This window comes from Ambystoma mexicanum, chromosome 12 (assembly GCF_040938575.1).
Source record: "Ambystoma mexicanum isolate Mex_15411 chromosome 12, UKY_AmexF1_1, whole genome shotgun sequence".
Lineage (NCBI taxonomy): Eukaryota > Metazoa > Chordata > Amphibia > Caudata > Ambystomatidae > Ambystoma > Ambystoma mexicanum.
Window position 1 is genome coordinate 12821445 of NC_090936.1, and position 26930 is coordinate 12848374.

The 26930-nt window shown below is 44.3% G+C and overlaps 1 protein-coding gene across 2 annotated transcripts in view; it reads right to left on the reverse strand.

Annotated features, from left to right (window-relative positions):
• The window catches only part of SEMA3E (semaphorin 3E), a 516349-nt gene that overhangs the window by 249949 nt on the left and 239470 nt on the right, over positions 1–26930 (reverse strand). For both annotated transcript variants that reach the window (XM_069627817.1, XM_069627818.1), the window contains exons 2-3: positions 22882–23042; positions 15043–15102 (exon numbers count right to left, since the gene is read on the reverse strand). In XM_069627817.1, the coding sequence (XP_069483918.1) occupies positions 15043–15102; positions 22882–23042 (221 nt within the window). The remainder of the gene's footprint in view (positions 1–15042; positions 15103–22881; positions 23043–26930) is intronic.

The following is a 26930-nucleotide window of genomic DNA, read 5'->3' on the forward strand; positions in this document are numbered from 1 at the left end:
TCCAGCCTAGAGAGGACCAGAGCTCTGGAGACAATGAGCTTCTTGGGGAAAGCAAGAAAAGGAAGAATACCTCTGAGGAGGTGCAGCTGAAAGTGGGACTTCTTAGAGACGTCAGCGATGAGTGGAGAGAAGGAGAGGGTGAAGTTGAAGATGACACCGAGGTTCTTGGCCCCACAGGAAGCAGCAGGAAGAGGGCCCAGGGCGGGTGGCCAGAGAGAGGTGGGAGCAGGTGCCCCGATGAGGAGGATCTCAGACCTACTGGCATTAAGGCTGAGGTCATTGGCGGCACATCATTCCTGATTTGTGTCTGGTCTCATATGAGAGAAGGAGCACAGGTGGCCGAGGAGAGCATGAAAGGCAGCTCGGCGTCATTTGCCTAACACTGAAAGTTAAAGCAGAATTTAGCGATGCAGTGGGCAAGAGGTGCCAGGTAGTGGTTGAAGAGCCAGGGAGAAAGGTTACTGCCATGGGGAACACAACAAGTAGAGATAGAAGAGCGGAAATACCCCAGTTGGACCTGGAAGGTTCATCAGTGAGAAAGGTCGTCAACCAGGCCAGAGCCTGACCAGTGATACCCAGGTTGTTGCTGAGGCAATTGAGCAGGGTGGCACGGTTGACCGTGTCAAAAGCAGAGGATAGATCGAGGCGAGTGAGGACAGAAGGAAGATTAGAATCATCCAAATTGCAGAGCAGCTTTTCTCAGGTGTTCAGTAGAGCAGTTTTCATGATTCTGGCAGCTCTGAAGCCAGACTGGTACTCGTGGAGACATCCAACAGATTCAGTCTGCAAATTAAGCTTGGAGATGGGCCAGCTTCTCCAGCAGTTTGCCCAGGAAAGGAGTGATGAAGATCAGGTGATAGTTAGCTGGAGAGGAAGATCGGCAGAGGGTTTCTTAAGGGGGGGGGTGCACAAGGAAGTGCTTAAGGGGGGATGGGAAGGTTTCAGTGGCAAAACGAGTGATTGCAGAAATCGGCAAGGCAGGAGCCAGGGAATTGAGGTCCTTGATGGTTCTGGATGAGCAAGGGAGAACCAGCTTTGACAACACTCATAGATTGTACTAGTCTAGAAACATTGTCAGGGGTGAAAAGGGGAAAGGAGGAGAAAGGAGGAGGAGAAGTGGCCGAAGACAGCCGGGGGGGGGGGGGGGGGAAGAGGAGGAGGAATAGAGAGAGTGGACAGGATGTCCTGAGTTTTAGTGGTGAAATGAGAAGCCACTGCCTTGTAGACTTGTAGAGGGCCTGGGAGGGGACAGGAGAGGTAGAGAATGTAACAGGATGGGCCAGCTCCTTGCAGATTTTGAAAGGTTTGACTGCATTGTTTGATGGTGCAGTGATGCAGGCTTGCAGGCTTGGATGAAGGGGTAGAGAGAGGTGGGAGTAAAGGAGAAAGTGGTCACTCCAAGAGAGAGAAGTGGTGAGAGTGTTCGAGAGGGGCGGTTTTAGAGATCAGAACATCCAGGGTGTGCCATGCAGAATAAGTTGGGACAGAGGGAAGAATACAGAAAGAGAGAGAGAGTCACAGAGGTTGTGAAAGAGCCCTGAAGAGGGGCTAGTAGCATCAAGGTTCATTTTCAGGTCTCTGAGGAGAAGTTGAGAAGTAGAGGCAAGGAGGGAGGAGGAGCAGTCAGCCCACTCAGAGGAAGAGGGCGACCTGGCCAGACAGCCTGTAGAGTCGGGCCACAGTGAGAGAGAGGCCATGAGAGACAGAGTCTGCAGACCAGGCATTCAAAGGAGGAGTAGTCCTGCATTGGAATGAGAGAAGCTGGGTTCCACTCTGGGAAAATCAAAGCTACACCCCTAGCAGGACGGTTGGTTCTGGGTTTGGAGAGGATCTTGTAGCCATCAGTAAGGAGCGTGTCAAAACTCATTACAGAGCTTGCCGTGAACCAAGTCTCATTGAGACTACGTACATCCAAATCCAGCTCTTCCATTAGACGGCAGATGTCAGAGGAGTGTTTGAGAGCGTAGCGAGAGTTGAGAGTAGCAATGTGAAATGGTTGCCACCTTTGAAGGACTTCCATGGAAGGGTACAGGCCAGAGGTGTGCCCTGCGGAAGTGTTGGAGGTGTTCGAGGATGGGCAGAGGACGACGGAAGAGAAGGCAGGGTAGTCAGAGATGAAGAACAAAGTGCCAGAGAGGTGGCGGTGGAAGGAGGCAGTAGGGTGGCCAAAGAAGCAACAGAGAGTACTGGAGAGGTGGCAGAAGAAGGCAGTGGTGGCAGAGGAGCCAGAGAGGCATAAGTAGGGATGGTAAGAGATGAAAGGAAGTTGATGAGGCATGGGAAGCGTCTATCAAAAATGAGGAGATTGGCCCCAGGGCCCTGGACAAAGACGGTGCCATTTAAATAGACATTAATGATGGTAGCAGAGGAATTGAAGAGGGTCCACGAGGCCCTCCCCCGCCCCTTTGGGTGCCACCATTAATGGGAGAAGAGGAAAAAGGAGAGAGAACAGAGACCATATGGGGGGTACATAGACCTGGAGAGGGAACGACAAAGAGGATGTAGGTGAGGGTCTGTCTGGAGGAAGCACTGGTGTAAGCAGCAGTGATGAGAGAGTCCTGGGTTGGAGACGCGGATGTCCCTTTTGAGCTTCCTCCTGCCAGAACTAGTGAGAGGGGGGATAACAGGTTTTAAGTGTTCAGCAAAACATGATTGATGGGAAGCATATCAATGCGGCTCTCTGGTAAATTGTGTAGGTGTTTTTGTTTTAATGGGTGTAATGACTAGTAGTACAAGTCTAGCCCTTCTACTCAGACTGTGTAAAACACCCTACAGCACGGGGAAGAAGGTCCAATGCCATTCATGTAACATCCCAATAACATGGGAAGGAGGAGTAGGGCACCTGGTATCACTACTCATAGAACTTGCTGGTGTTTTTGTCAAAGCCATGTTGCTCAGCGCTGTCTTGTTTCCAAGACGAGTGCATTGACCCATAGCTTTGCACCCACATAGACACACATTGCAGCATACATGCACAACAACATTTGTGGCTCGCAGTACAATATTTAATTTATGAAGGGAGCCAAGAGAAACACGGAAAATATTAATCTATGAGTCAATGCTGCATTTTACATCGCAACAGTAATACTGCCAGGCGGGGCATTGGGGGGGGGGGGTTGCCCCACATGTTTTTTGTATGCTGGCTACTACCCCCGCTTCTCCTTTAGCCCTCCTTGCCCTAACACTCATATCCTTATCCATTACCCCAAGTAGAGGGGAAGTAAATGGTAATCCCATGGCTGGAGATTTAACCCCTTGCATTCCAATGTCGCCGAAAAGACCCAGAACTTGAGAATAGCTCTGCCAATGTCAGTAAAAAACGACGAAGAACGAAAAGATGAAATGGCATCGGCCACCGGATGAATGAGCTCTTGGAGCTGGCAAGATAGAGGGGAGTTGCGACAGCAGCCCGGGGGCCGGTGTGCCCGCATTCATTCCTGAAATGTGCAATAGAGGGGGAACAGCAGTATTTATCTCGAGCTGAGAATTGATCCGAGGTCAAGCGAGGACATGCTGACAAGATGAGCTCTAAGTACAGCGTTCTGGATGCAGGCCAGTGGGTGGCCGGTGGGTGGACGCCAACAGAGCAGGGATGCCTTGCAGAGAGCCCGGAAGTCACGCTCGCACCCCCACCTAACTTACTAGGGGTTCTAGCAATGTACACAGTCTCAGCAGGAAGCCTATTCCTGAAGTTGGCTGGGCTCATTTTCAGAATATTGTCCCTGCATTTCGAACATACCTTATGTTTTCTTGGTCTAATTTATTTTCTGTATGTTCTTTAGCAAACCTAAATAACTTCAGCCATTTTTGTTCGCCTATCCTGTCGCCCCTCTGCTTCCGTTTTAGAGGCGTTAAATGATCATTTGAGAAACACTGCCCATTTTGCAGTGTTTCTAAAATGCAGAGGGTCATTCGTGGAATGATCATTTTAAAAACGATATTTGATTTTTCTCATGAAAGTATTTACCGAATTCAGGCAACCAAAAATGGACACAGTAATGTGTGCGCTCAACAATAACCTGTTTTGAGGTATAACAACTTGCCTTACTCAGGTGTTTCACACAACACTGTAACACACAGAGTATTTTACAAGAGCACAGTACCCATATCCACTGCACTCTCCAATCATTAACCAGGACTCCAATTTGCCAACAGTTTCCAATGTTGGCATTGCTTTGCACGAAAATGCATTTCAGTTGTCAGGGTTGAATTTTATTTTGTTTGCAGGAGCTCTGCACTTTCATCTCTTCCAACAGTTATGGGGTTGTTTTTTGTTGCTCTGATATTTCCGGGTTCTGCCTGTTCTGTTTTCCAAAGCCAAAGGAGGCATTCAATGGCTTTGAAGAGTGCCTCTAGGAGCATTATAAAAAGTCTTCTTGAAGGGGTGGGCTCTTCCCTCCCCATCCACAGCCTTCTGTTAATCCTTAAACCCACTCTTTTTAATATTAACCTCCTCCTGCAGCCCCTCATCCAATCAGAACTGCGATCACAAGCTTCATATCTAAACCAATGTTTCGTTGTCGTCTTGATAGTTCACTATGAGACATTGTCAAACACTGCACCTGGCTAGAAATACTCACTATCCCTTTTATGCTGAACACGTGTGAGCCCCTAGAACAACACAGAGCAACCCTTGGCTCCCCAGATGTTTAGGACTACAACTCCCATGATTGCTAAATAGCATAGGTAATGGTTAGGGATCCAGGGGGTTGTAGTCCAAAACATCTGGAGAGCCGCATGTTGCAGACCCCTAACCTAGAAGACATATTTTTGTATCTCCTGACACAATTTCACATTCCCTCGTGTTACCTTCTTGGGGCCACTCCTGTGATACATCACTTCAAATGAATTCTAATAATTTAAGTAAAGCTGACAGGATGGTACATTGTATGTCCATAGTTAAAACGCCACTAAACACACAACTGAAAATAAAGTGAGAAAATACCAATTTTTAACTAAACTAGTGGCAAAGAAGACAGTATTAAATAAGCACAGGTTGTAATAACCAGAAATTGTAAAACTTAAAGAAAGTAATGCCTGACATGATTAACCCCATGGTTGCCGTCCCATGGTTGCCATCCCAGGCAGCAGAATTATATTTTTTAAGGATGCTCAACATGGATGCTGACAACTAGACTATTGGCGTGGAACTCATTTCTTTTACAATGTTAAGTGAAACAGGATGTTTTTCCAACTAATCAATCTGTTGCCAGAAGAAAAACTATACATTATTGTGGTAGATGGTATCACTCTAAAGCTTTAGAATATAACTGTAAAAAAGCCACCTGCTTTGAGGCTAAGGAGGTGAACCCGCTAAGAAGGACCATCACTAGGGGCCTGGGAAATCGGGGCCTCACTGGGAGTGACTCCCCTCATTGGGGACAAGGACTACTAATCTGATAAGGAACTATCCTGTCCAGAGAACTGTTCTATGTCTCTACATCGCCATTGTATTTCAAAGAAACGATTTCGAAAAAAACTCATCAAAATTTGTTTTACCTCTCAAACCTCTCCTTTCTTTAATTATGGACCCTACCCCGACCCTCCATCCCCACATCTTGTACACCTTACCCTCCATTGAAAGAACACCTTGGATGAGACAACGGAATACCGTAGAGAACATGATATTCCTAAATGGGAACGGACAAATCTGTTCCTTCAGCTTTGAATACTTCTGTTCTGAATCCACCAAGCAGTGACATTTCCTCAATCTCTTTGGTTTCAGGAAATCCTGGAACTCAGCTGAGCTCCACAGACAAAGAGCAAAGACATATCCCCATTGTTTCGAAGGACGTACAAAAACCCAAGGAAAGCTTTCAATGGCAGAGGGAGATCCTTACACAAGGGAGAGCCTCTGACTTGGGTACAGCCTCAGAGCAAGGCGACGTCAGAAGCACACTGTAGCGAGCAGTGGAGCAACCACTGCTGGTACAGAGTCACAGAGACCATCCTGTTTGGTGCCCTGACCGCAAGGAAGCAGAGGTGGGCCCAGGTATTCTAAACAACAGTGAGACCAACCAAACCTGGAGGAATGAAACCTTGCCTCTGCCATCGTGGGCAGAGCCTACCAAAGTGAGCAGACAATACGAGCAAGTCAGCGATAGACCCAAGAAAGTAGAGACTGATAGAAGGTAAAGCTGCCATCTCCTGACGTCAAAGACCTTTTTATGGGAGGGCAAAAGGGACACTTGCCCAGGGCCCCCACCTTGGAGGGGACCCACAAGGCTAGCTGATCTGAAGAAGTAAGATTCCATTGTTCACGAGTCCTAAATAGCACACGTCAGGATATTTTATGGGGTGCTGCCGAGACTCTAAACCCATTGCCTTTCTGTTTTGGCAAGTGCATTCTGCCTTGATCAATTCATCATGTATTGCTTTCTGTGTTCACTGTGGTGTACATAGCGTGTGTGTTCCTTATGGCAGAACTCTGTAGCATCCTTTCCTTCCTGTGGGAATTATGTTGATCATATGCAATAGGCAACAGTGAAATGCATATTGATAAAATCAGTGTCACAATGGTCCAGAAGTTATCTCAGTGTTCGAAGCACCCATTGCAGAGATATGTGTTCATATGAAACATTTGAATATCTCATTCCAGCAATGCTGGCTGAGCCTCTCCTATGTCTGAAGTTTATAAACCTGCCTGCATATGTACTGGGTTTTGCAGAACAACATCTGCTATTATCAGCAATGTGCCTGCACCAGATAGGGGTTGCTATAAACACTAACATATCATCCGTATGGTGAAGGCCTAGAAATTGCTTTGTTCAGATGGGATGTTGTAAAACCAAGGCAATCACCTTCAACGATGGCATGAACTGTTGGTCAAAGAGGTGAATAAGTATCAAATTTCAAGACTATGGAACGACACCGTTCATGTTTGTATCCTGGATTTGCAGCCAGAGGACCAGTGATCCTGGTCAAATCATCTAATAAATCTTTCATTAGTGTGCTGTCTTCTGTGAGATTTGCCTTCTTGTATGCTGCTGGTATTGTTCAGCCCATCACTTGATCTTTCTTCTTAAGTAGGTCATTTGGGTGGACAGGTTGGTAGACAGAAGAGAGCGGACCATATGTTGCAGGCCTCGGGCAAGCGTATTTTAAGGTCTGCTTGTCTGACACAAAAAACGTTTTGCTTTTTGGTAAAGTCAAAGCTTTTATGCATGTTTATAAATGAAAATGTCACTAGCCATTGTTTTGGAAGTATTTAAAGCTTTAAAATACAAAAGACAAACCCAGATTAAATTTGTTAAATCACATCGATTGCTAGGCTGGTTCTCATACACTTCCTTTGATGATGCAGAGAATGAAGCTGGAATCATTCCCATTTTGCATAACACCCTTCTATAATATTTTGTTTCAAAATGGTCATGTTTGGTAATGTGATTTGTATACTTTCCAAGTCCATTTATTTATAAAATGAGATTGTTTTAGTTCATGGTAATAACTGGAAAAGAAAGTGTTCAAATGCAGAAATTGCAGAGTTGGCACAAACCCCAGCTTCACCCCTTCACGCCTTAACCAATGTGTGATCCTGGGCATCTCAATCTTGTTTGGCTAAACCTCTCAATATTGCCAGTCCCTAAACCGTTCAAAATGATCAGCCCTTCGAGTGATTTCCTTCTCATGGTTTGATCTTCATAAAAGCCTTATTCATGGTTTCACTGTGTTAATAGTGAGCATATTTATATCAAACACCACAGGCATTGTTCCTTTGATATCTAATGGCAACACTATTTGAAAACCATATCCCACTTCTAATCTCGGTCTGTCTGGATAAAGACACCTTTCTGGCAGCTTCCAATCAGTCTACACTATCCATGCTACGGTATGTTTAGCGTTCTCCTTCCTTCCAATTGGTGGGCTCTATCCATGCATGAGCACTTTTGCATTCTGTAAGACAGCTAATGTGAGTTATCTGTCTGTTCTGGGTTACATGTACCTGTTACATACGGCCCTGCATTAATACTACATATGTATGCACTAATAATGTATGCATCTGATAGATAATGCTGCCACAGTTTATGACCTTGTTAAACGTAACGTATATGAACACTCAGTCACCAGTCTCTATAGCTCGGCAATCAACTCTATCTAATTACTGTGTCTTACTAGACTGAAGCTATTACGTATGTGCTCTACAGCTTGTTGCCACTGATTACTACCCTTATCACCTCTGCCTTGTAATCGCCTAGCTTCCAGCCCTACTGCACCTCACTAAGCCACCCGATAGACTGAAGCTTTGCTCCTCTCACCTAGCTTACTTTGTGCTCGCCACCCCAGTCCTGAATACTGAAACTGTGCTTCCAGGTCCATTGCACATACTCGTAATCGTACAACATGTACCTACCACCACTCTACACAACACTCCTAAGAGCCCTCCTTTACATAATCACGCTACAAGACCTCACCATGCCTCAACATACCCTACCATTGGCTCCTGTACATTACTCGGCCAAGCAGCTCACCAGACCATGCACTCTAATACAAAGGAATCTTAAACTACGTGCAAGACTCCCAAGATTGCATGACTACTTACCTAAAACAGTATCTAACACCACTACTGGCCCTAGTAAATCCAATCGACATCACCTGCAACTCAACAGCAGACTCTTCAGAGAGACTGTTACACCCCCCAAGGCCATTCCCAAGGCACTGCCCCCACCAGCTCAACCAACGATAAAAGGGGCGTACATAAATGCACGCTCTATGGTCGCCCACGCAACGGAGATTGCAGACATACTACATAATGGAAACTTGGATTTTCTAGCCATCACAGAATCCTGGCTCCACCCCACAGCCGGCCCAGCAATTTTGTTAGCCATCCCAGATGACTACACCCTCCTCAGACTAGACCGTACCACATCGCGAGGTGGAGGTCTTGCCATCATACATAAAACGAATCTCACACTGAAACTCGATCCATCTCTTAGTACGAACTCTTGTGAAGTACTCACATCCAAGCTATCCATAACTAACTCACATTTTGTAACTATCCACCTTATCTACCGCCCACCAGGCCCTATAGGACTCTTCGAAGAAGATCTCAATAATATCCTATCTAATAATCTGAAAAGTACCTCCCAAAAACTCGTACTAGGAGATTTCAACCTAGGACTCCATGACCCCCGAGACTCGAATGCCACACTAATCAATAACTCCCTAGAGGAACTAGTTTTCACCCAAAATATTATATGCCCTACTCATACTAAAGGCAGAACCCTTGATTGGATTGCTGTGCACAATTGCCCCATCTTGGTACTATCCACACTACCTCAGCTTTGGTCAGACCACTATCTGATCACATTTGCCTTAGAGGCCCCACCTGCGCTACTCATTGATAATGTAGCCCCAGCAGTCCCCACTAGAAATAAAAGAAACATCACGCCAGAAAACCTCATCCCGCTGATCATACCCACCCTCAATTCTATACCAGACAACACTGACCCATTTACCATGGTAGACGTGTACAATAAAGTGATGCTATGATCCCTTGATGCCATAGCTCCCTTAAAGATTAGAAAAAGCAAACAACGTAAACATGTGAACTCCTGGTTCTCCCCACAACTAAAAAAACTCAGACGTGAGAAACGTCGTTGTGAGAAAATATGGAGACTTGATCCTTCAGAGACCAATAAGCGCAACCTAAGTAAGCAATCAGCCCTCTACAAAAAAGAAATAATTTCCGCCAAACAAACTTCCTACAACCTCCGAATCACCCAAGCTAAGTCCAATACTATAGAGCTCTTTACAATTCTGAAGGAGTTAGAATCTCCTATCCAAACCCCAGACTCCTGCACCAAGGATAAAAACTGGTGTACAAACATTCAAAATGCCCTGTCTAATAAAATCACCACCTTGCAAACGAAGATCCACCATAAAAAGGCTACCCTTCTCGCCATTACGAAATCCAATATTAACGATGTGACAGTGACACCTTCCATCCTGACCCCCTCACTTGATACCACCCCCCACTTCAACTTCCGCAAAGTATCCATCAAAGAGGTTGAGAATGTCATCCTCACTCTTAAACCATCGAACTGCCACGGGGACTTATGCCCAGCACAACTTATAAAAGATGCAGCTCGTGAATTATCACCTTTCATCACTAAACTAATAAATGCATCCTTCAACTCAGGCATAATACCCAATAACCTGAAACAATCATGGGTCCTCCCACTCCTCAAAAAACAAAACTTAGACCCCGCCATACCCACGAACTATCGTCCTATCACCACAGTACCATTCTTGCTTAAAATCATCGACAAATTGGCATATTTACAAATCCAACAATACCTAGAATATAACCATCTGGTTTCAGACCCCAACACGGAACCGAAACCGCTTTGGTTGACCTTAAGATACAAATTGACGAGTTGAGAAACCAGGGCAAAACCGCACTGCTGCTCCTTGACCTCTCAGCAGCTTTCGATTTAGTCGACCACGAGATTCTGTGCAAACATCTCGAGTCGGCCGCACACTTCTCCCATGAGGCTATAGGCTGGATTCAGTCCTTCCTCAGTGATAGAACAATGCGCGTCTTCTCACCATTAGCGGCTGCTGACCCCACGCCCATCGCCTGTGGCGTGCCTCAGGGCTCCTGCGTCTCACCTACATTGTACAACATCTTTACAAAGCCCCTTTTCGATTATCTCGACGGTCTGGGTATCACCTACACAAACTATGCAGATGATACTCAGATCCTCATCCCGTTGTCGGGGGATTATGACAAGGATTTGGCCTTTGTAAACAGAGTGTACCTCATCATTCAGGCATGGATGGCCTCACACGGACTATGACTGAATGATGACAAAACAGAACTCCTCATTCTTGGTACCTCAGCCAATATCAACAAACTCGGCCAAATTTATTCATCATTCGTAATTGATAACATCATCACTGTGGCCAAGGAGGTAAAAACTTTGGGGTTTTACCTAGACTCCTCACTATCATTTAACAAACAGGTAAACGCAATGGCCTCCGCCACTGCTTATACTTGTAAACTCATCCGAGCTGCCAAACCACTCCTAACACCTAATAACTGCACTACCTTGGCCAGAGCATTGATCCTATCTAAGCTGGATTACTGTAATGCCCTTTACGTAGGCAGTAACAAACATATCATAAACAAGATCCAAATCCTTCAAAATAATGCTCCAAGAGCAGCTCTAAGTATCCCCAAGAAAGCCCACATCTCAGATACCAGAAGATCTGTTAACTGGCTTTCCACGAAAGACAACATTTTCCTTAAGTCTGTCTCACTGACATACAAATGCCTTCATGACATGGCCCCGAAATATCCGATAAGATTCTCTAGACAGGTTTCATACCGCCCCTCCAGAAGTGCCAACGCCAATCTACTACTAGTCCCAAGATTCAAACGGTCCCTGACTGGAGGGAACAGCTTCCCTGTTAAAGCAGCTACTCACTGGAACTCACTACCGCCACCTCTAAGGAAAGACATCCCTTACGTTCAGTTCAGGACATACATTATACAATGGATGAAGGACCATGACAAATAATACTCCCTGGTGGCTCCTCATGCCATTATCAGTGCCATCACCAATTGTATTATTGTTCAGTGTACCCCCGCTACCTCCTGCTACTATATAAACTGCACTAGATAAAATGTCTTTGATATCTGTTTACCCATGTTACCACTTTATCCCTATTGTAACTCCACGGGACGTTATTTAATTTGCTGTATGTAACTAAGCTATACAACCCTCTTACTATGTTCGCGCCTTGTTATCCTTGTGGTTGTGTTCGCATTATAAATAATAAAACAAAACAAACAAACAAACAAACCTTCCTGGATGTTCTTGGTAAAAAGCATCCTGTATGTACTAGAACAGTAACCCCTTTGTAGACTGCTCATGTTGGTCTTCAAATGCTACTTGTTTATCATTCTGATTAGAGCAAGAATGAAGAGGGCAAGGGGACTTAAAGGGAGTAAACGTGCTTATTATGCTGCAAGACAGGATATCAACCTATAGGTTGTGAGTGCGACGGATGAGGCATGGGGGGCACGACCAGTATTCTTGATCCCTTAATTCCTTTGGTTTGGTGGAGGGGGCCCCAAAGATTTCCATGCCCAGGGCCCCAAAAGTGCCTAAGATGGCCCTGCCTGACGTCAAGCCCTGTGAACCATCCTAATTCAGGAGAAGGTACGCAGGCGATTCAGGAAAGGGGGAGGCAACTGGGATTTAATGAACTGTAAAACAAGTTATAGTCCCGGGTTGTGAGACCCTGACAGACACAAAGTTTCAGCTTTGGTAGTGGCCACACAAGTTGTATGGTATAAGGATTGAAGGTGGTCGACAGCATCCTATGAGAGACATTGAAAAGAGACATTTGGGAAGCCCAGGAAAGTTGAATGATACAAGGATTTAAAAGGCCTGACCACTCTCTATTAGAGACAATGCAAGAGTATTTGACTTGAATGTGAAAGGTGCTTATGAGAGCATGAGAAATGTTGGAATATGGACCTTGCAAGAAAGAACAAGAATATTAACTACATAAATCCAAAAAGGATAGGATCACTCCACGAGAAACAGTAAGAAAGTGAACCAAAGTAAACGATAAGGTCAGTTACGGGAACCTAGGAAACCTGAAGTTCAAGCCTTTTGGAGATGCCACAGAAGTTGTTGTACATCAAGAGGATCAAGAATGCCCCAACAAGAGACAGTGTGAAAACTATAGAATCTGGGGGATTTAAAGTGAGAAGGAGAAGATCAAAAGATAAAAGCCAAATGGGATGCAAGCAGGATACAAGACGAATCAAGAGCCCCTAAGAGTGTAAAACCCATTAACCTATAACAAGAATTGTGAAGTCGTATGAGAAGTACCCTACAAGAGATTAAGAGACTTTTAATTTCATTAATTTTAAACTGCTTTATTTTGGATTACAAGAACTTTGTTTTGTTTCCTGGAGCACCAAACGTTCACCTTGAGAAAAAGCCCAGTGAGTCAGTCTAAAGGAAAGGTACCAGAAGCGGAACATTTTGGCCGTATTTAGTTGTTAGTTATAGCGGTAGGGCTAGTTCGGAGGAACTTTTGGACGGCTGCCATTTTCCTTGGACTTTTGGACTTTAGACAAGGGACATGCACCCTTAGTCTAGTTTTTAGGCTAGTGAGTTGATATGTGCATGGCAATATCTTTAGGGGGCATGCCTTGATGACACATCCTATTTTAGAGGTCTCCAAATGTTTTGGACTATGACTCCCTGGATCATCCCCCATAATTATGCAGTCTATGAGTTGTAAACCCCTCTCATTTCATTGTTAAAAGTGTATTTTGAAATCTTTCTTCATGTTATTTATTTTGGATGTATCCAAAAGAGTATCAATTTTGCAAAGACACTTGTTGAGGGTAATGAAGGGAAAGACATCCTTGTTTTGCGGAATAGTTGATCATATTCAGCTTAGGACAAGCACCTGAAAGTCATTGATGCACACTTTCTGAGGTTTTTGCATCAATTTTGAAAAGGTTTATGAGCTATCATATTGTATGCTCCCACTCATTTGTATAATTTGATATCACCATTTGTTTTGCTTTCTTCTACATTCCACTTGTCCTAAACTCCTATTTTTCCTCCCTTTACTTTCTATTTTCTTAGACTTCCTGTTTTTTGCAAGTGTTCCTACTGCTCGTGTGATTAGGGTTTTTTGCTTTTTGGGGTATGTTTCTCATGGCGTGGACGGGAAGCAACAGCAGCTGCGGTGGCCGGACTCGCCGCAGCATCAGACAAGTAATTGTGATTGGTGGGAGGGATTTAAAATAAAAAGTAGGGTGGGTGGGGGAAGATCGCGGGCGGGGGAGCCGGCCATGAGACAGCATAGAACATGGGCTTTCACTGGTAGTGTCAGCCCGCATTCCTAGCCACCTGATTGGCTGCCTCCCCTGCCCAGGGTGCTAATGTATAATCAAGTCCCATCGATTGGAGAACTTTCATTTAGAAGCTCCCTGCAAATATGCAAGATTCGCATTCAGTTCAGTAAGCATCTAAAACTCAGAAAATCATTTCATAATTGAGATTGTGGCACATGGTGTTGGCATATACTGTGACTCACCGATAACGATGCATTGATGGTGTGATCTTGTGAACTATATGCTCTACATGCTTGCATAAACAGTACTGAACTCTGGTATCTCTCCAAAGTTTCATGAGCAAAAAACGTTTCTGATCAAGAGTACACAACAAAGGTACATAGTGGATTGTGTGACAAGCGCCTGACAGAGGCTGGGTAACCATGTCCCTTTCACTATTAGCTAGATTTGCAATCTTATGTTCTGATGAGGACAACCGTGTATATAATACTAAGGAAAAGACAAAAGCCCTGACCAAACTGAAAAAAAGGAATGCTTATTGTAAAAAGAAATTGATCTCATGCTCAAGTGTCTTAAAACACTTTTATACCACTTTTGTACAACAAGAATACACTGATTAATGGGACCAAATACAACGATGTGTTAGGTTTTAGGCTTACTTCTTTAATTTTCTAGCTGACAGAACTTGTGAGGATTTGTCTGAAGAGTAAGCATGCAAAAAACACGTATCAGTGATGCAAATAACGTTTGGATTTTGCACGGAGCTACAGAAAAAAACATTAACAATCCAAATCTAACATGTTTTAGAATGTGGGGAGTTTTCATGCATTTTACATCCGAACGAACAGTGAGGGCACAATTTCCTAAAAATGAATCATAGAACATGGTTTCAATGAAAGGAAATGAACTTCAGACATGTCTGTAAAAATGTATTCATTGTATTGAAAGGAAAGTAGTATTTAATGCGATGAATTATTAGGTAGTATGGGGGCTGCCATTCCATTCCAGTGATACTTTGATAGAAATACTGCCGGTTGTTATTGCCTAATAACAGCCCCGTCTAGTGTGCATTAACATACAGAAAACAATTTTTGGACATGGCACAACTAATACACATGCTTTTACTTCGGTCACAACTGTATTTACTACATTCATATTCACAGTTTTATGACGCGGTTATTTTGGCTTTAGAGATAATTAAAACAACATACGGTTTCTTTTCCTTTCCTCTTGCAATCCTCTGCTTGCTGAGTAGTAGTGGGCCAGTGTATCTGGAGAATAAAACAATCATTTTGTAATGTAGATTTGATTGAATTTGAAAAGAAATATGTTGACTGTATTAGCACAGAATCCGGGGTCCTTGCATGAACACTTGCAGGTGCAGTCAGCGAGACACAGATGGGTGCTTTTTGTCAGAACCAAAAGGCAATTAGTTGAAGGCAGAAACATGAGGAAGGTTGTGGTTGACATGGCAATATACCATGCCGTACATGCAATAGTAGAGCAGGTGGTAATATTCTATTATTGATAAGAAGCATAGTAGGCACATAAATAATAGAACTTATCGCATGTGGGAAGCGAGTTGCATAATTAGGGCGACATCATAGAGTTGCCCAATAGTCAATGTTACTTGCAACTTCAGCAACGCCTTCCTCGGTAGCCTTCACTCCCATCCATGAAAATTCACTAAATTACTCAGACCATTAATCTAGCCAACTGAGAACAGGAATGGCACATTTGGAGAAGTTTCATCAAAGGTTTTTACACCTACAAAGATTACAGAAAACATACATTTGTTGCAAAAATGCACTGTTTAGCCCAGAGTACCTCAAACATGTTCAAGATGTTTGGCATACATCAGCAGAATAGAAACCCTTCATGCTGGCATCAGCCAAGCTCGAGTTTATAGCTTTTATACAGAACAAAAAGCACCCCAATATTTTTAAACATGCACATCAGAGACAGAGGGACCAAAACAGTGAGGTTTATATGCTCCATACCAAGAAACAGTCACACACAAGTGTCTTTCCTGTCCCCCTGCCCCCGATTGCTCCTCTTTTTGTCTGATTACTCCCCATTCCACCATTTACCCTATATCCCTCTATATCCCCACCCTTGACCCTTGTCCACTACATTTCATGTTCTCTTATTCCACCGCCACCTCCTTAAATTCCTGCCCATATCCCCACCTACTCTTCATGACCCCTGTGCCACCATAACATTGGGCTTTCATCTCCACAGGCCCTTCCTTGCACCTCGCTGCCACTCTCCGGTCCTCTCGTCTGGCTCCTCTGCCGCTTCTGTGTGCTCTGCAATACTTCAGGAAAGAGGTCCCTACCCACTCTATCACATACCCCTGTTGCTATGTCATGGGCATTCATGGTCGAGGAGATGTGTCATTTCATCAACCGGGCAAAGATTCTCATGTCCCATTGGTTAAACTGTGCAAAAACAATGCAGACAGGAAGTGTTACCACCTCCCATGTTTCCTGGCTTGTTAAAACGGAATGCTCTCAATGTGAAATGTAGTAGTCCGACAGCAAGCTCAATATTAATTTCTGAGACATGGTGTGAGGAACCTGCAGGTTTCCTAACTTCTTTCTCCCCATCATCCTCTGCTCAGGTAGCCAGGGAAGGGCCATCACTCTTGGATCCCAACCCCTGGGGTGGAGAAGTGAGGGCGGATCACCTGGGCGGAGGAGAGTTGGGGAATGGCAGGGGGCATCCTTGGGTAATACGAGGTAACCCCATTTCCATTTCCAGATTAATCTTTGCTTCTATCTGCATTTGTAGGATATTGCTATCCTTATTCCTCAGCCCAGAAAATCACCACAAGATATTCTAAATATGGGAACTTTAGATGGAGGACGAAGAAGGGGAGGTATGCAGGCGAGACATGGTATCCCCTTTCTCTTATGAGAACAGATCTCTCCCTCTCCCCTCCTTTAGGGGCTGTTGTAAACCATCTGCCTTATTACCCCTAATTCGACCTACTACGGTGCTGAGACGAGGAAGAGGCGGCTAGGAGTAGTGAACACTAGTAAGTAATTTCACTGCTCTAGTACTGAGACGAGGAAGAGGCAACTTGGAGTAGTGAACACTAGTAAGTCATTTCACCACTCTAGTACTGAGATGGGGTAGAGGCCTGCAGAGTATTGTGAAGGTCAGGCAAATCTCAACTGCTCCATTAATTGCAACCAGGCAATTAGAATTTGGGACTCACACCTGCAGCCTGTCAAGCGGTTGCAAGTGTATAAAAAGGGAAGAAACCAGCAGCAGGGTTTTGGAGACGTCCTCGTGCAGCAAATCGAACAACCAACTTTAATCACTCGTCTGCACGGAGAGGACCAGCAATCAATCCTTCTCTTGTCAAGCACCCACCCTCTGGAACTCAATCCCAATAACTGCTTGGAATGCCCCCACACAAATCTACAATGTTGCAAATCTCTCAAAACATGACTTTTTCAACAACACCTGACTAAGGACGAATTCCAATGGACACACATACCGATGCACAGAACGCAATTCACAGTACTGCGCTACTGTTAAAAGATAGCAGCCCAAATGCTGCTTAACCATACTCTGTACGGCGCTATGCTGCTCTCGAGTTAGGTCAGCACTTTAAACAATTTAATGAATAGAAATAAAAAAAAGAAAACATGCAGCAAAAAGCATGTACTGGCTCCTGAATATTCAGCACCAAATAGCAAAGGAATGATGTTACTTATGTTGTGCATTGTAGAATGAGATGTGTAGGGAGAGATAGTGGAGATGTAGTGACAAAATCTATGGAAGAAAGTAAACTGAATGCTGTAATACATGACATTATTTTCAGTGGAGGCAGTAAAGTGAATGCTTTAGTAGCACTGTGTATGAAAGATGGAATGCATACAAAGCATGCTAAAATGATCAATGTTGTGATGAACGGGCCATCTGTCCAGTTTGCACTGAATATATATGTTAACCCAAATTAATCAACTAACACTTTTCCATCAAATAACACTTCCCAGTAATTCATAATTTGCCCTTTAACAAAGCAGTGCAACATTTTCCAGATAACAGATTGTTTTTTTCAGTGGAAGTTTGAACGTGCAGGTAGAGTGCATCGGCTGTGGTTTCATTCAGAAGGCGCTATTGTATGCTCTGCAGTAAGCAATTGATACAAAAATGCCCGGGAGGTGGTTCTCTGAGAGAAGAGATGACAAACAGCTTTGGTGATTGTATACGTCAGGAAGAAGGGCAAGTTTTAATTTGAGTGACACGGCTAACCTATAAATGTAGGAGAGAGAAGAGGTGGGGGTGAGTTGCTGCCCAGAGGAGAACAGGAGTGTAGCTGTCAGCAGCCGTGCAGTGCAAGATTTTCCATGAAGCTGGTGCATTGGGTTGTTCCCATGGGTGGTGAAGCTGTACGGAATGGTGATACTCCCGTGTGCTGATAAATCACTTCAGAGAGGGCTCTCCGTGATAACGGCAAAGAAGTCTGATACACTGGATGCGATTATTGGTAAAAGTTGAGGAGCATGTGCTGAAGTCTAACAGGGAAAAAGAAAATTGGCATGCTGCTGTGCTAGCCATTTTGGTTCTTCATTTAGATGGCACATTCTGCCAACTGTCTCTGGGTTCAAGGTCTGGGTAAGAAATGAAAAGTGAATGTTTCATTATGAACACAGGCTGGTTATGTATCTAACGCAGAAGTGCTATTTTTTAATAATGTGTATACCACAGAACCTGTTTTTAAATAATTGTGCCTACAAAAGAAAAGCATTTTAAACTGAATCAGTGGGATTGCGTTTTCTGTGTATCAGTGTATTCACTGACAAAGAGGGTGTGAGAATTACTGGGTAAGAGCCCAGTGTGTCAAGAGAGGTAATCAGCTTTAGGTGGTAGAGCTGGAGGTAGAATTTGGGAACATCCATAGCAAGTTATAAAATGTATGATATATGTGTGCTTTGTGAATCATTGTTTATACTGAAAAGTCTCATATGAGCGAATCTGTCCAGGACAGTAGTCCAATCTCGTAAACAAGTGACTGGAGTGACAGTTTGTGCTGTCGTGTCCCTGCTGGTACAAAGCCTGCTAGCTTGCGCTTACAGTTCACCCTAATCAGAATACAGATATTAGAGGGGAGTCTCGTCACATCATACAGTGCATCACAATAAATATGCTATGCCACCACATTACCACTATTTGACCACTGTTTTACCACAGTACTAAAATACCACCCACATTATGTAATAGCCCTCTGACAAAACCACTAACAGCATCCAACAAATACTGACTTTGCTTTTGTATCAGTTGGCTCAAGGTAATACTGACATTTCCTAGAACTCAGAAACTGACGAAAAGCAACACACCCTTTTAAAGATCAGCAGTGAGAATAAAAGGAAAAATAAACTTGAATGGAGGAGATGGAATCCTATGCAAAGGTGATCCTATGATGTACAGATATCCTGGAGGGGCAAAGCAACGCTACACTGCACAGCCAGTGGTAGCGTAGAGAGACAGAGAGAAAGCAGAGACGCTGGATGGTCGGCGCTGAGGAAGGTGATACAGCCAAGTCAGAGACGGGAATGGAAGGACAGTCTTACCTGGTGGCGTGACCACACTGCACCTGTGATGGGTCTGGGACCCGAGAAACTATACCAAGGCCAGGACAGGCCATATGGACAAATTCTCCACTTGGACCATGAAGACTGCCAAGACTACTGAGTCAGACAGAAAAAGAAAAACTGAAGCTTACATCCTGGTGACGCCATGGATATTGGCGGATGGCAACACCCCTGCTCGGATGCCATCCCAGTGTAGCACACCTGAAGGCACATAAGGTACCAGGGTTGCCCAGGGTGGAGTGAGGTGAGCAGAAACAAATATAGACCAAGAAACTGACAAGAAGCACATATGCAACTAGAGAGGTTTAGGAAACTTAAAAGCCAGAGGTGCCTTGAGAGTCCTCAAGAAATAAGTGAGATTGGTGCAATATTAAGGAGAAGGGACCTTGGAGGGTTCAATCTAAGTGTTCAAGATACAGAACCCGAAGAAAGAAAGTGGCCACAGTGGTGGACAAGGAACAAGGGAAAAATCCCTCCATGTAACAAACTTGAGATATTTGATTTATATTGAGACTTATAAGTCTATCTAAAGAGGCTAACTGGAGAGCTGAGACACTTCTTTTCTGAACTATTTTTATATGAACTGAAAACGTTCTCCAGAGAGGGATCCAAAGGAATATTTGTCGGACATAGTCCAGGCTGAGAGGCTATTGCCTTGGCTTATATTTTTATGTTTTCTATATTATATTTCCACAGTAGTAGGGCCAGGTAGTGATTAGGCTTGGACCGATGACTACTTTTAATTTTGACAATGGATGAGCACCCGTAGCATTGGCTTTGTCAGTAGGGACAATCCCTATTAACAGTAGGGAGATATAAACAGCCTTAAAATGTCACCCTTGAGTCAGACTCCTTCTGGTTTGCCACCATTTGTTGCCATTTCTTTGCAAAGTTAAGTACAGAATTAAACTTTAACAGTTCATATGTCTTCTTCTAGGGCGGTGTGGCTGATGGTATTTCAATTGTCTTACGGGACATCTCTATAGCTGTATCTATTCATACTGTTTATTGTTGGGTGATCTTCATGAAACCCAATGAGAAATGCAAATATTGAATCTCGACTCATTTCTTATTTTCTTCAGTAGCCATACACACTGTGACGAATCTGGCAACCTCATCAATGATTCCCTGGAAGGAAGCCTCTCTTAAGTCGCCTGGGAAAGGCAGAAGCTACCTGACTCTGACCCTGGGGATGGATGTCGACAAGCAGACCATGTGGGAGAGGAAAACCTCCAGGGAGATAAACAAAGACAATCAAGACAACCCTTCAGCCATAACAAGTATTGACAACCGTGTACCTTTACACCATTCCTACATGGCTTAATGTAATTCAAATACTGACGTCCCAGGTTTACCCCCACCCTTTTCTCATACTGAGATGAGGAAGAGTGATGGAATAATGAGGATGACTAGACACAGTAAGCCAACGCCACATTCTAAATGGAAACTGCAAAGATTTAAAAGGGACACGTGAACAAAAGAGGGAGAACGAGAGAGCCAGCGACCGGAGAGGCACCTGACTTGTCCTGACACTGCTAAGGACGCCAGAGGCAAGCATGCTGCAGAGCGCAGTGCAGAGGCCAGAGGGCACGGTGTGCAGAGGAGCCAGGTCGGAGAAGTTTGCTGCTTTTCTGTCAGGGGCAGCGGGAGAAGCCGAACACAGAGTAAGGCAAAGCCGAAAGTGCACAACTACTGAGGCGCACTCAGTCAGTGGAGCGGGAGCGTAGATGCCAGGGAAATGGAAGGAATGTTGAAGATACCACCAACAGCCGGCAAGCACATGGAGAGTGAGCAGGATACCATGGCGCTTCTGGGTGAAAGCTGTGTACCACACACAACCGAAGACAGTTGAAATATTACTGATACAAACATTGTGAAAGAAAGATCCTAAGTAAAGGCAGTGCAACTATTGTAGACACAAACATTCATGAGAACAAGAGCCTAAATCAAGGCACTGGTGTTAATAAGAAAGAGTCGCTGAGCTAATACTGGAGCAGTGTTGTGAGCTGGATGAAAGAGAAAGTGAACAGAGAGGGGAGCATAGTGAACCAGGCAAACAGTGAGTCTGGCACTCGCACCCAAGCAAGCAAGTGAGGATATGCTGGCAGGTGAGTAAACCAGGGGTAAGAAGATAAGGGACAAAAAGGGAAGGTCCCTATCCCTTCTTCAGGAACAAGGAACAATACCCTGGCAGGAGAGTATACCAGGGAAAGTAAGAAGGATTAAGAAAGCTCAGTGGTCAAAAACCCTATGAATATGAAAGTGTGTACAAGAGAAAAGTGTTTTGATTCAAGAGAAAAGTGTACTTTTGAGGAGACTCAAGCGAAGATTCCCCCCCTTGAACAACATGAAACTGTGATAACATTATCAGAACCATTGAAATAAATCTAGGGGCAGGGAAGCCCCCTTTCTTCGTGGAACTTTATTGCTTTCTATTTGAGACTTTAGTAAATTAGGTTTATGAACGTTGCTGAAATCCCAGTTTACACATTGTATTGAGTTAAACATGTAAGGGTTAGTTTAGGGTTTTCGACACAGGACAGAAGGCACTTTCTTTCTTTAACATCCTGACATGGACGCTCCTTAGTTGTGTTGAAGAAAACACTTGTGAGGGTTACGGGCAGTTAGTATTCCTCCAAACCTCTTTTCTTTTGTGTTACATAAATGTTTGCAACCCACACTCAACATGCCACTGTGTCTGAGTCTTACACCATTTCAACACAAACACACACGCAGAGACACAAACAATGAGCTCATCGCATAGGTCTTATTTACGATAATATTTCACAAGGAGTCCATGTATTTTGGATTCATATTTGTGTACTTATGATGCTTGACATGTCGAGGCCGTTTTGCCTTTTGGTTTCCATTTCCTGGATTAAGTGCCTGAAAGCAGCTAAACTGTGATTTACACGCTATACTCTCCGAAGCAGATCACATCATGGAGGGGTACCAGAAGTGGAGCACTCTGGGACTTTGGGGGAAATGGTTTGTATTTGCTTTGCTAGATATTAACTTCGATGTCCCACCAGTTTTTCAGGATAGCCATTTACTATGCGGCTACCATCCATTCTGACTCACTGTACTGAACTGTATCTTGTGTGGGTATCTTAAAAACATGGTGCGGATCCGGTTCTTCAGGATCAAAGTTGGCGACTTTTGCCATAGAATGGCCAGAGCTGCGTTTTACGTAGGTGGCTTGAAGCCAACTATGAAATGTGTATTTTGGAGGGTAAGATGGACTCCGACACTCTCTGGAATGGCTCTGCAATTTGCTCCATGCCTGGAACACTCCGAGTGTAGACTATCCCCTGCTACACTAGTACTATACACAATAGATGTGGGCATGCTGCTGCTCACTACTCTGTGAGGCCAGATCGTAATAGCAGCAGCATTGCCATCAGAGTCCCATGCACTGTTTTAGGCACCTGTGCAACCTACCTCTTTGTAGTTGTCGCTGACTTGGTCCAAGCTGAGAGAATACACAAGCTCTTTGCCGCCAACAAACAAACGTTCTTGATATTCGTCCAAAAGCATGACGCGCAGGTCAAGGGTTCGAGAAGGACTGTGGAAGACGGACGTTCTGTTTAGGTCCCATAGCTCTGAAAGATAAACCAATTCCACTGTAAATACATATGTACAACTTTAAATGATTATTCTTAGTCGACACACGTCTTTCCCTTTCACACCATGGATCTGAATTTTATTTTAAAAAAGATCACAGAAAAATCATGAGCAACAGTAATGTACTTTTCATAACTAAATAAGGTTCCGGGGTGTATTATAACTCAGACTAGAATGTGCAGCGACTGCGAACAGGGATGTCAATTCACCAAATGACAGGGGTAGCGGAAGTGACATCACATGACCATGACCTCTGATGACATCGCAGCAAGTGATGTCAGTTGACCCTGCCTCCAGTTGACATCACAGGAAGTGATGTCACATGACCTTTCACCCCTTAACAAAACAGGAAGTGGCATCAGATATTGTTACAGGACACGAAGAAAAAGATGGTCACAATATCACTGTCATCAGATATACATTTCATACAAGAATGGATCACCATCAGTAATATCAGTGTATGTAGAGCCAACAACAGTAAGGCAATAAATCACTGTCAACCGGCCAGTGAGAAACTGTTGCTGCTGGAACGGAAAACAGTGTATGAACAACCACTATAGTGAGAAATACTGAGATCAATATATGTCCAGAACAAAAGTTTTAAAAAGCTTTTTACAGCCTGTAAACTCTGCCTAAAGAGAAAACAGAAGTTGATTCTGTTGGTCTCAGGAGGATAGCTCCGGGGCAACATGCTCACCTTGGAAGCAAGACAACACGGAGCGCAGCAGGTTTGATTCCCGGGTCCCCGCTTGGAAACCTCTGGGTACTAAACACCCATCATATACCATTCCAGAGTAGGACGCCCAGTGCTGCCAGGCTTTTCCACCTGCTGACAGCAGACCTGCCAACCAAGTCTCCTGCAACTCACCGGAGTCTCCAACAAAGAGGCTGTCTCCTCACTGCTGCAATTTAACAGCGAGGCTATTTAGGTGGTGAGGTAGCTTCATGTCCTATCTCCCTGCACCTGGGTCTGGGCTTACGTGCTGCTAAATGAACTGAATGTTCCAGACATGGCACACGCGTGCCAACCAATTGTATTAGTCTGTATAACAAAGGACCTTATAGTTCGTAAGACCAATAACAAACTGTGCATCTAATGTTTCTGAAATGACATGTTTTGATTCGTAGGCATACGTTGTCCACCTGATATCGGGCAGCCAATAAATATCCTAGCGCTTATATAAATATATATCTAGGTGTTCCCCTTAACCAATCCTGACACTTAATAGGTTGTTCACTATTGCCATGTAGTACGACGTCACTTTGACACATTAATAAGTATAAGAATTGTATTTTTTGTGGAGGTCATCGAGAGTTCGAGCACACAGCCTTTGATGTTCGTTGTAACCTCCCTGTTTTAGATACTTGTTAATAAAAACAGTTCCTTGCCATATTCTGGCGTTTGTCAGATTGTTTGAACCTAGAAGTATTCTGGTGTAATGCAATCCATTACCATATGCATGTTCCAAAGGGCCGTCGGCTCACCATGATGGCGCGTCCACAGTAGAATAGTCCCCCTCGCGGGTGGTGCACTGAGGGAGGATGGCTCCTATGGAATTGGGGACAACAATTCTCTGATTCCGCAATATGCCACCAACCTTTGATATCCACCCCCTTCATAAATACCAAATACTCCTCCACCTCTAAGTAGAGCAAATGTGCTCTGTTACCAGATCAGACACTGTAATATACTTGACAAAGATACAAGAGAATACTAAGCATCTTGCATCTGGATTTTAAATTAGTACTGTGAAGAAGATGATGCAGAGTCTGAGGATCACTCAGAAGAACTACAGTGAGCAGTCTAGGCTCTCAAGCGATGTAATTTGCCCAAACGAATACACCAAACCAGCACGATAGTTCAAAAGGAGCTCAGCTGGGAGACAGAGGGAGAACGAGCCTCTGAGGAAGAACGGCAGGAGCCGTGCACCGAGTCGGCAGAGACACGCCAAAACGGGATCCGTGAACCGTGGGGAAGGAGAGCTTGAACTTAGTCCAAGCAGAAAGCACTACTCGAGCTGCTGCTGAGACGTGCCTCTGGGCATCCTAGGCTCTGATGAACCACCTGTGAGGAAGGACGTGCCGCCGGGCAGAGACAAACGCCTGCAGAATCGCTGCAGACCCTGACAGTCACCCACACGTTACTGGAGCCTCGCAGAAAAACATAGCAGCTGGGGAAATGCTGGTACCTACCAAGAGGAAGGAAACAGGTAGGCACGTTACCCAGGAGGCATTGGAGGTCCTGGGAACCAAGGAGGTAACTACACATATTTGAAAAGGATGGTCTGGGACCTTGAAGGGACATTGCAAGTCTGGGACTTGCACCCATTTTATTTATTACATTTGTTATACGCCCAGATGCGGTGGTATCACAGCGTAGTTACAGACAATGGGTAAAACTGTCTTAATATTTTAAAAGAAACAGTAAAACACAAATGACAACACATACATTTTATATACAAACGGTGGGAGGGTCTAGTCAGGGTGGGTGGTGGTAATGGTTAGCATTAGTATTGGTAGTGGTATTGGTTGAATAGCCAAGTTGTCAGTGATTTTTTTAATTAGCGGAAGAACGTTTCATTCTTGATTTTAGTAGATAGGTTGTTACAATGTCTGGGTGCAAGGACGTCGAAGCTACTGCCCCACGCTTTTTTCTCTTTTGTAGAGTGAGAGTTCGAGGTTTGCGTTATTGTTGCATCTGAGGAGTCTAGTGTGATTTTTCTTCATGACTGTATTAATAAGGTATTTGGGAGCTTTGTTGGCGATGCATTTATGAGTGATACGTAGGATTTTGAAGAGTATCCTGGCTTTGATAGGGAGCCAGAGGTTGTCTCTCCTGATGTTAGATATGTGTTCACATTTTTTTATGCCTAATGCAGCTTGGAGGGCTTTATTTTGCATGAGTTGGAGTTTGGCTACATTAGGGTTAGAGGTGCCAAGAAAGAGGATATTGCAGTAGTCCAGTTTGGATAGTATAAGCACTCTTGCTAATATGATACAGTTATCCGCTGTGAGGAATTTGCGACTAAGGGAAATGAGTTTGGATGTGTGGGGTGTGGAGGAGGCTATGGTGTTGACTTGTTTAGACAATGTTAGTGTAGCGTCAAGGTAGACACCAAGTGTCTTAACTTGTTTGAGCACTGGGATTGTGGTGCCATCAATGATGAAAGATGTATAAGTAGGTTGTAGAGAGTCAATTTTGGAGGCTGATCCTAATATAATAAGTAGCTCTGTTTTGTCATCATTGAGACATAAGCTGTTATTGGCCATCCAGATTTGGATTAGTGAGTAGATTTTGTTGATGAGCAGTGAGTCTTGCTCGTGGTTAACTGTTAGTGGGATGAGGATCTGGGTGTAATCTGCAAAATTATGGCATCAGGCATCCAGGGCTGCAAAAAGCAGCTTGGTGTAGGCATTGTAGAGAGTGGGGGATGGGCATGATCATTGCGGGACGCATACAGGAACTGGTATGGGGTCTGATGATTCTTTGCCGATGGACACTCGAGGTCCTATCACTAGGAAAGATTTGATCCAGTCAGTAGCATTTTTCGACAGGTTAAAGTTATTGGCTAGTGTGGCACAGTTTGTCATGGTCAACCAAGTCAAAGGCTGCCGAAAGATCTAGTAGCATTAGTAGGCAGAGTTTGCCTGCTTCTCTGGTGGCATCCATTTGGATTTTCCAATCGAGTAGGGCCGTTTCCCTGCTGTGGTTAGGGCGGAATTCTGACTGCCAGTCCCCCAGTAGTTGGTGGTGTTCTAGGTGGTTTTGTATTTGAGAGTATGATATTTTGTCAATTTTTTTGTTGAGAAATAAGACTGTGGTAATTGGTCAGTAGTTGGTGGGGATTGAAGGATCAAGGGTCGTT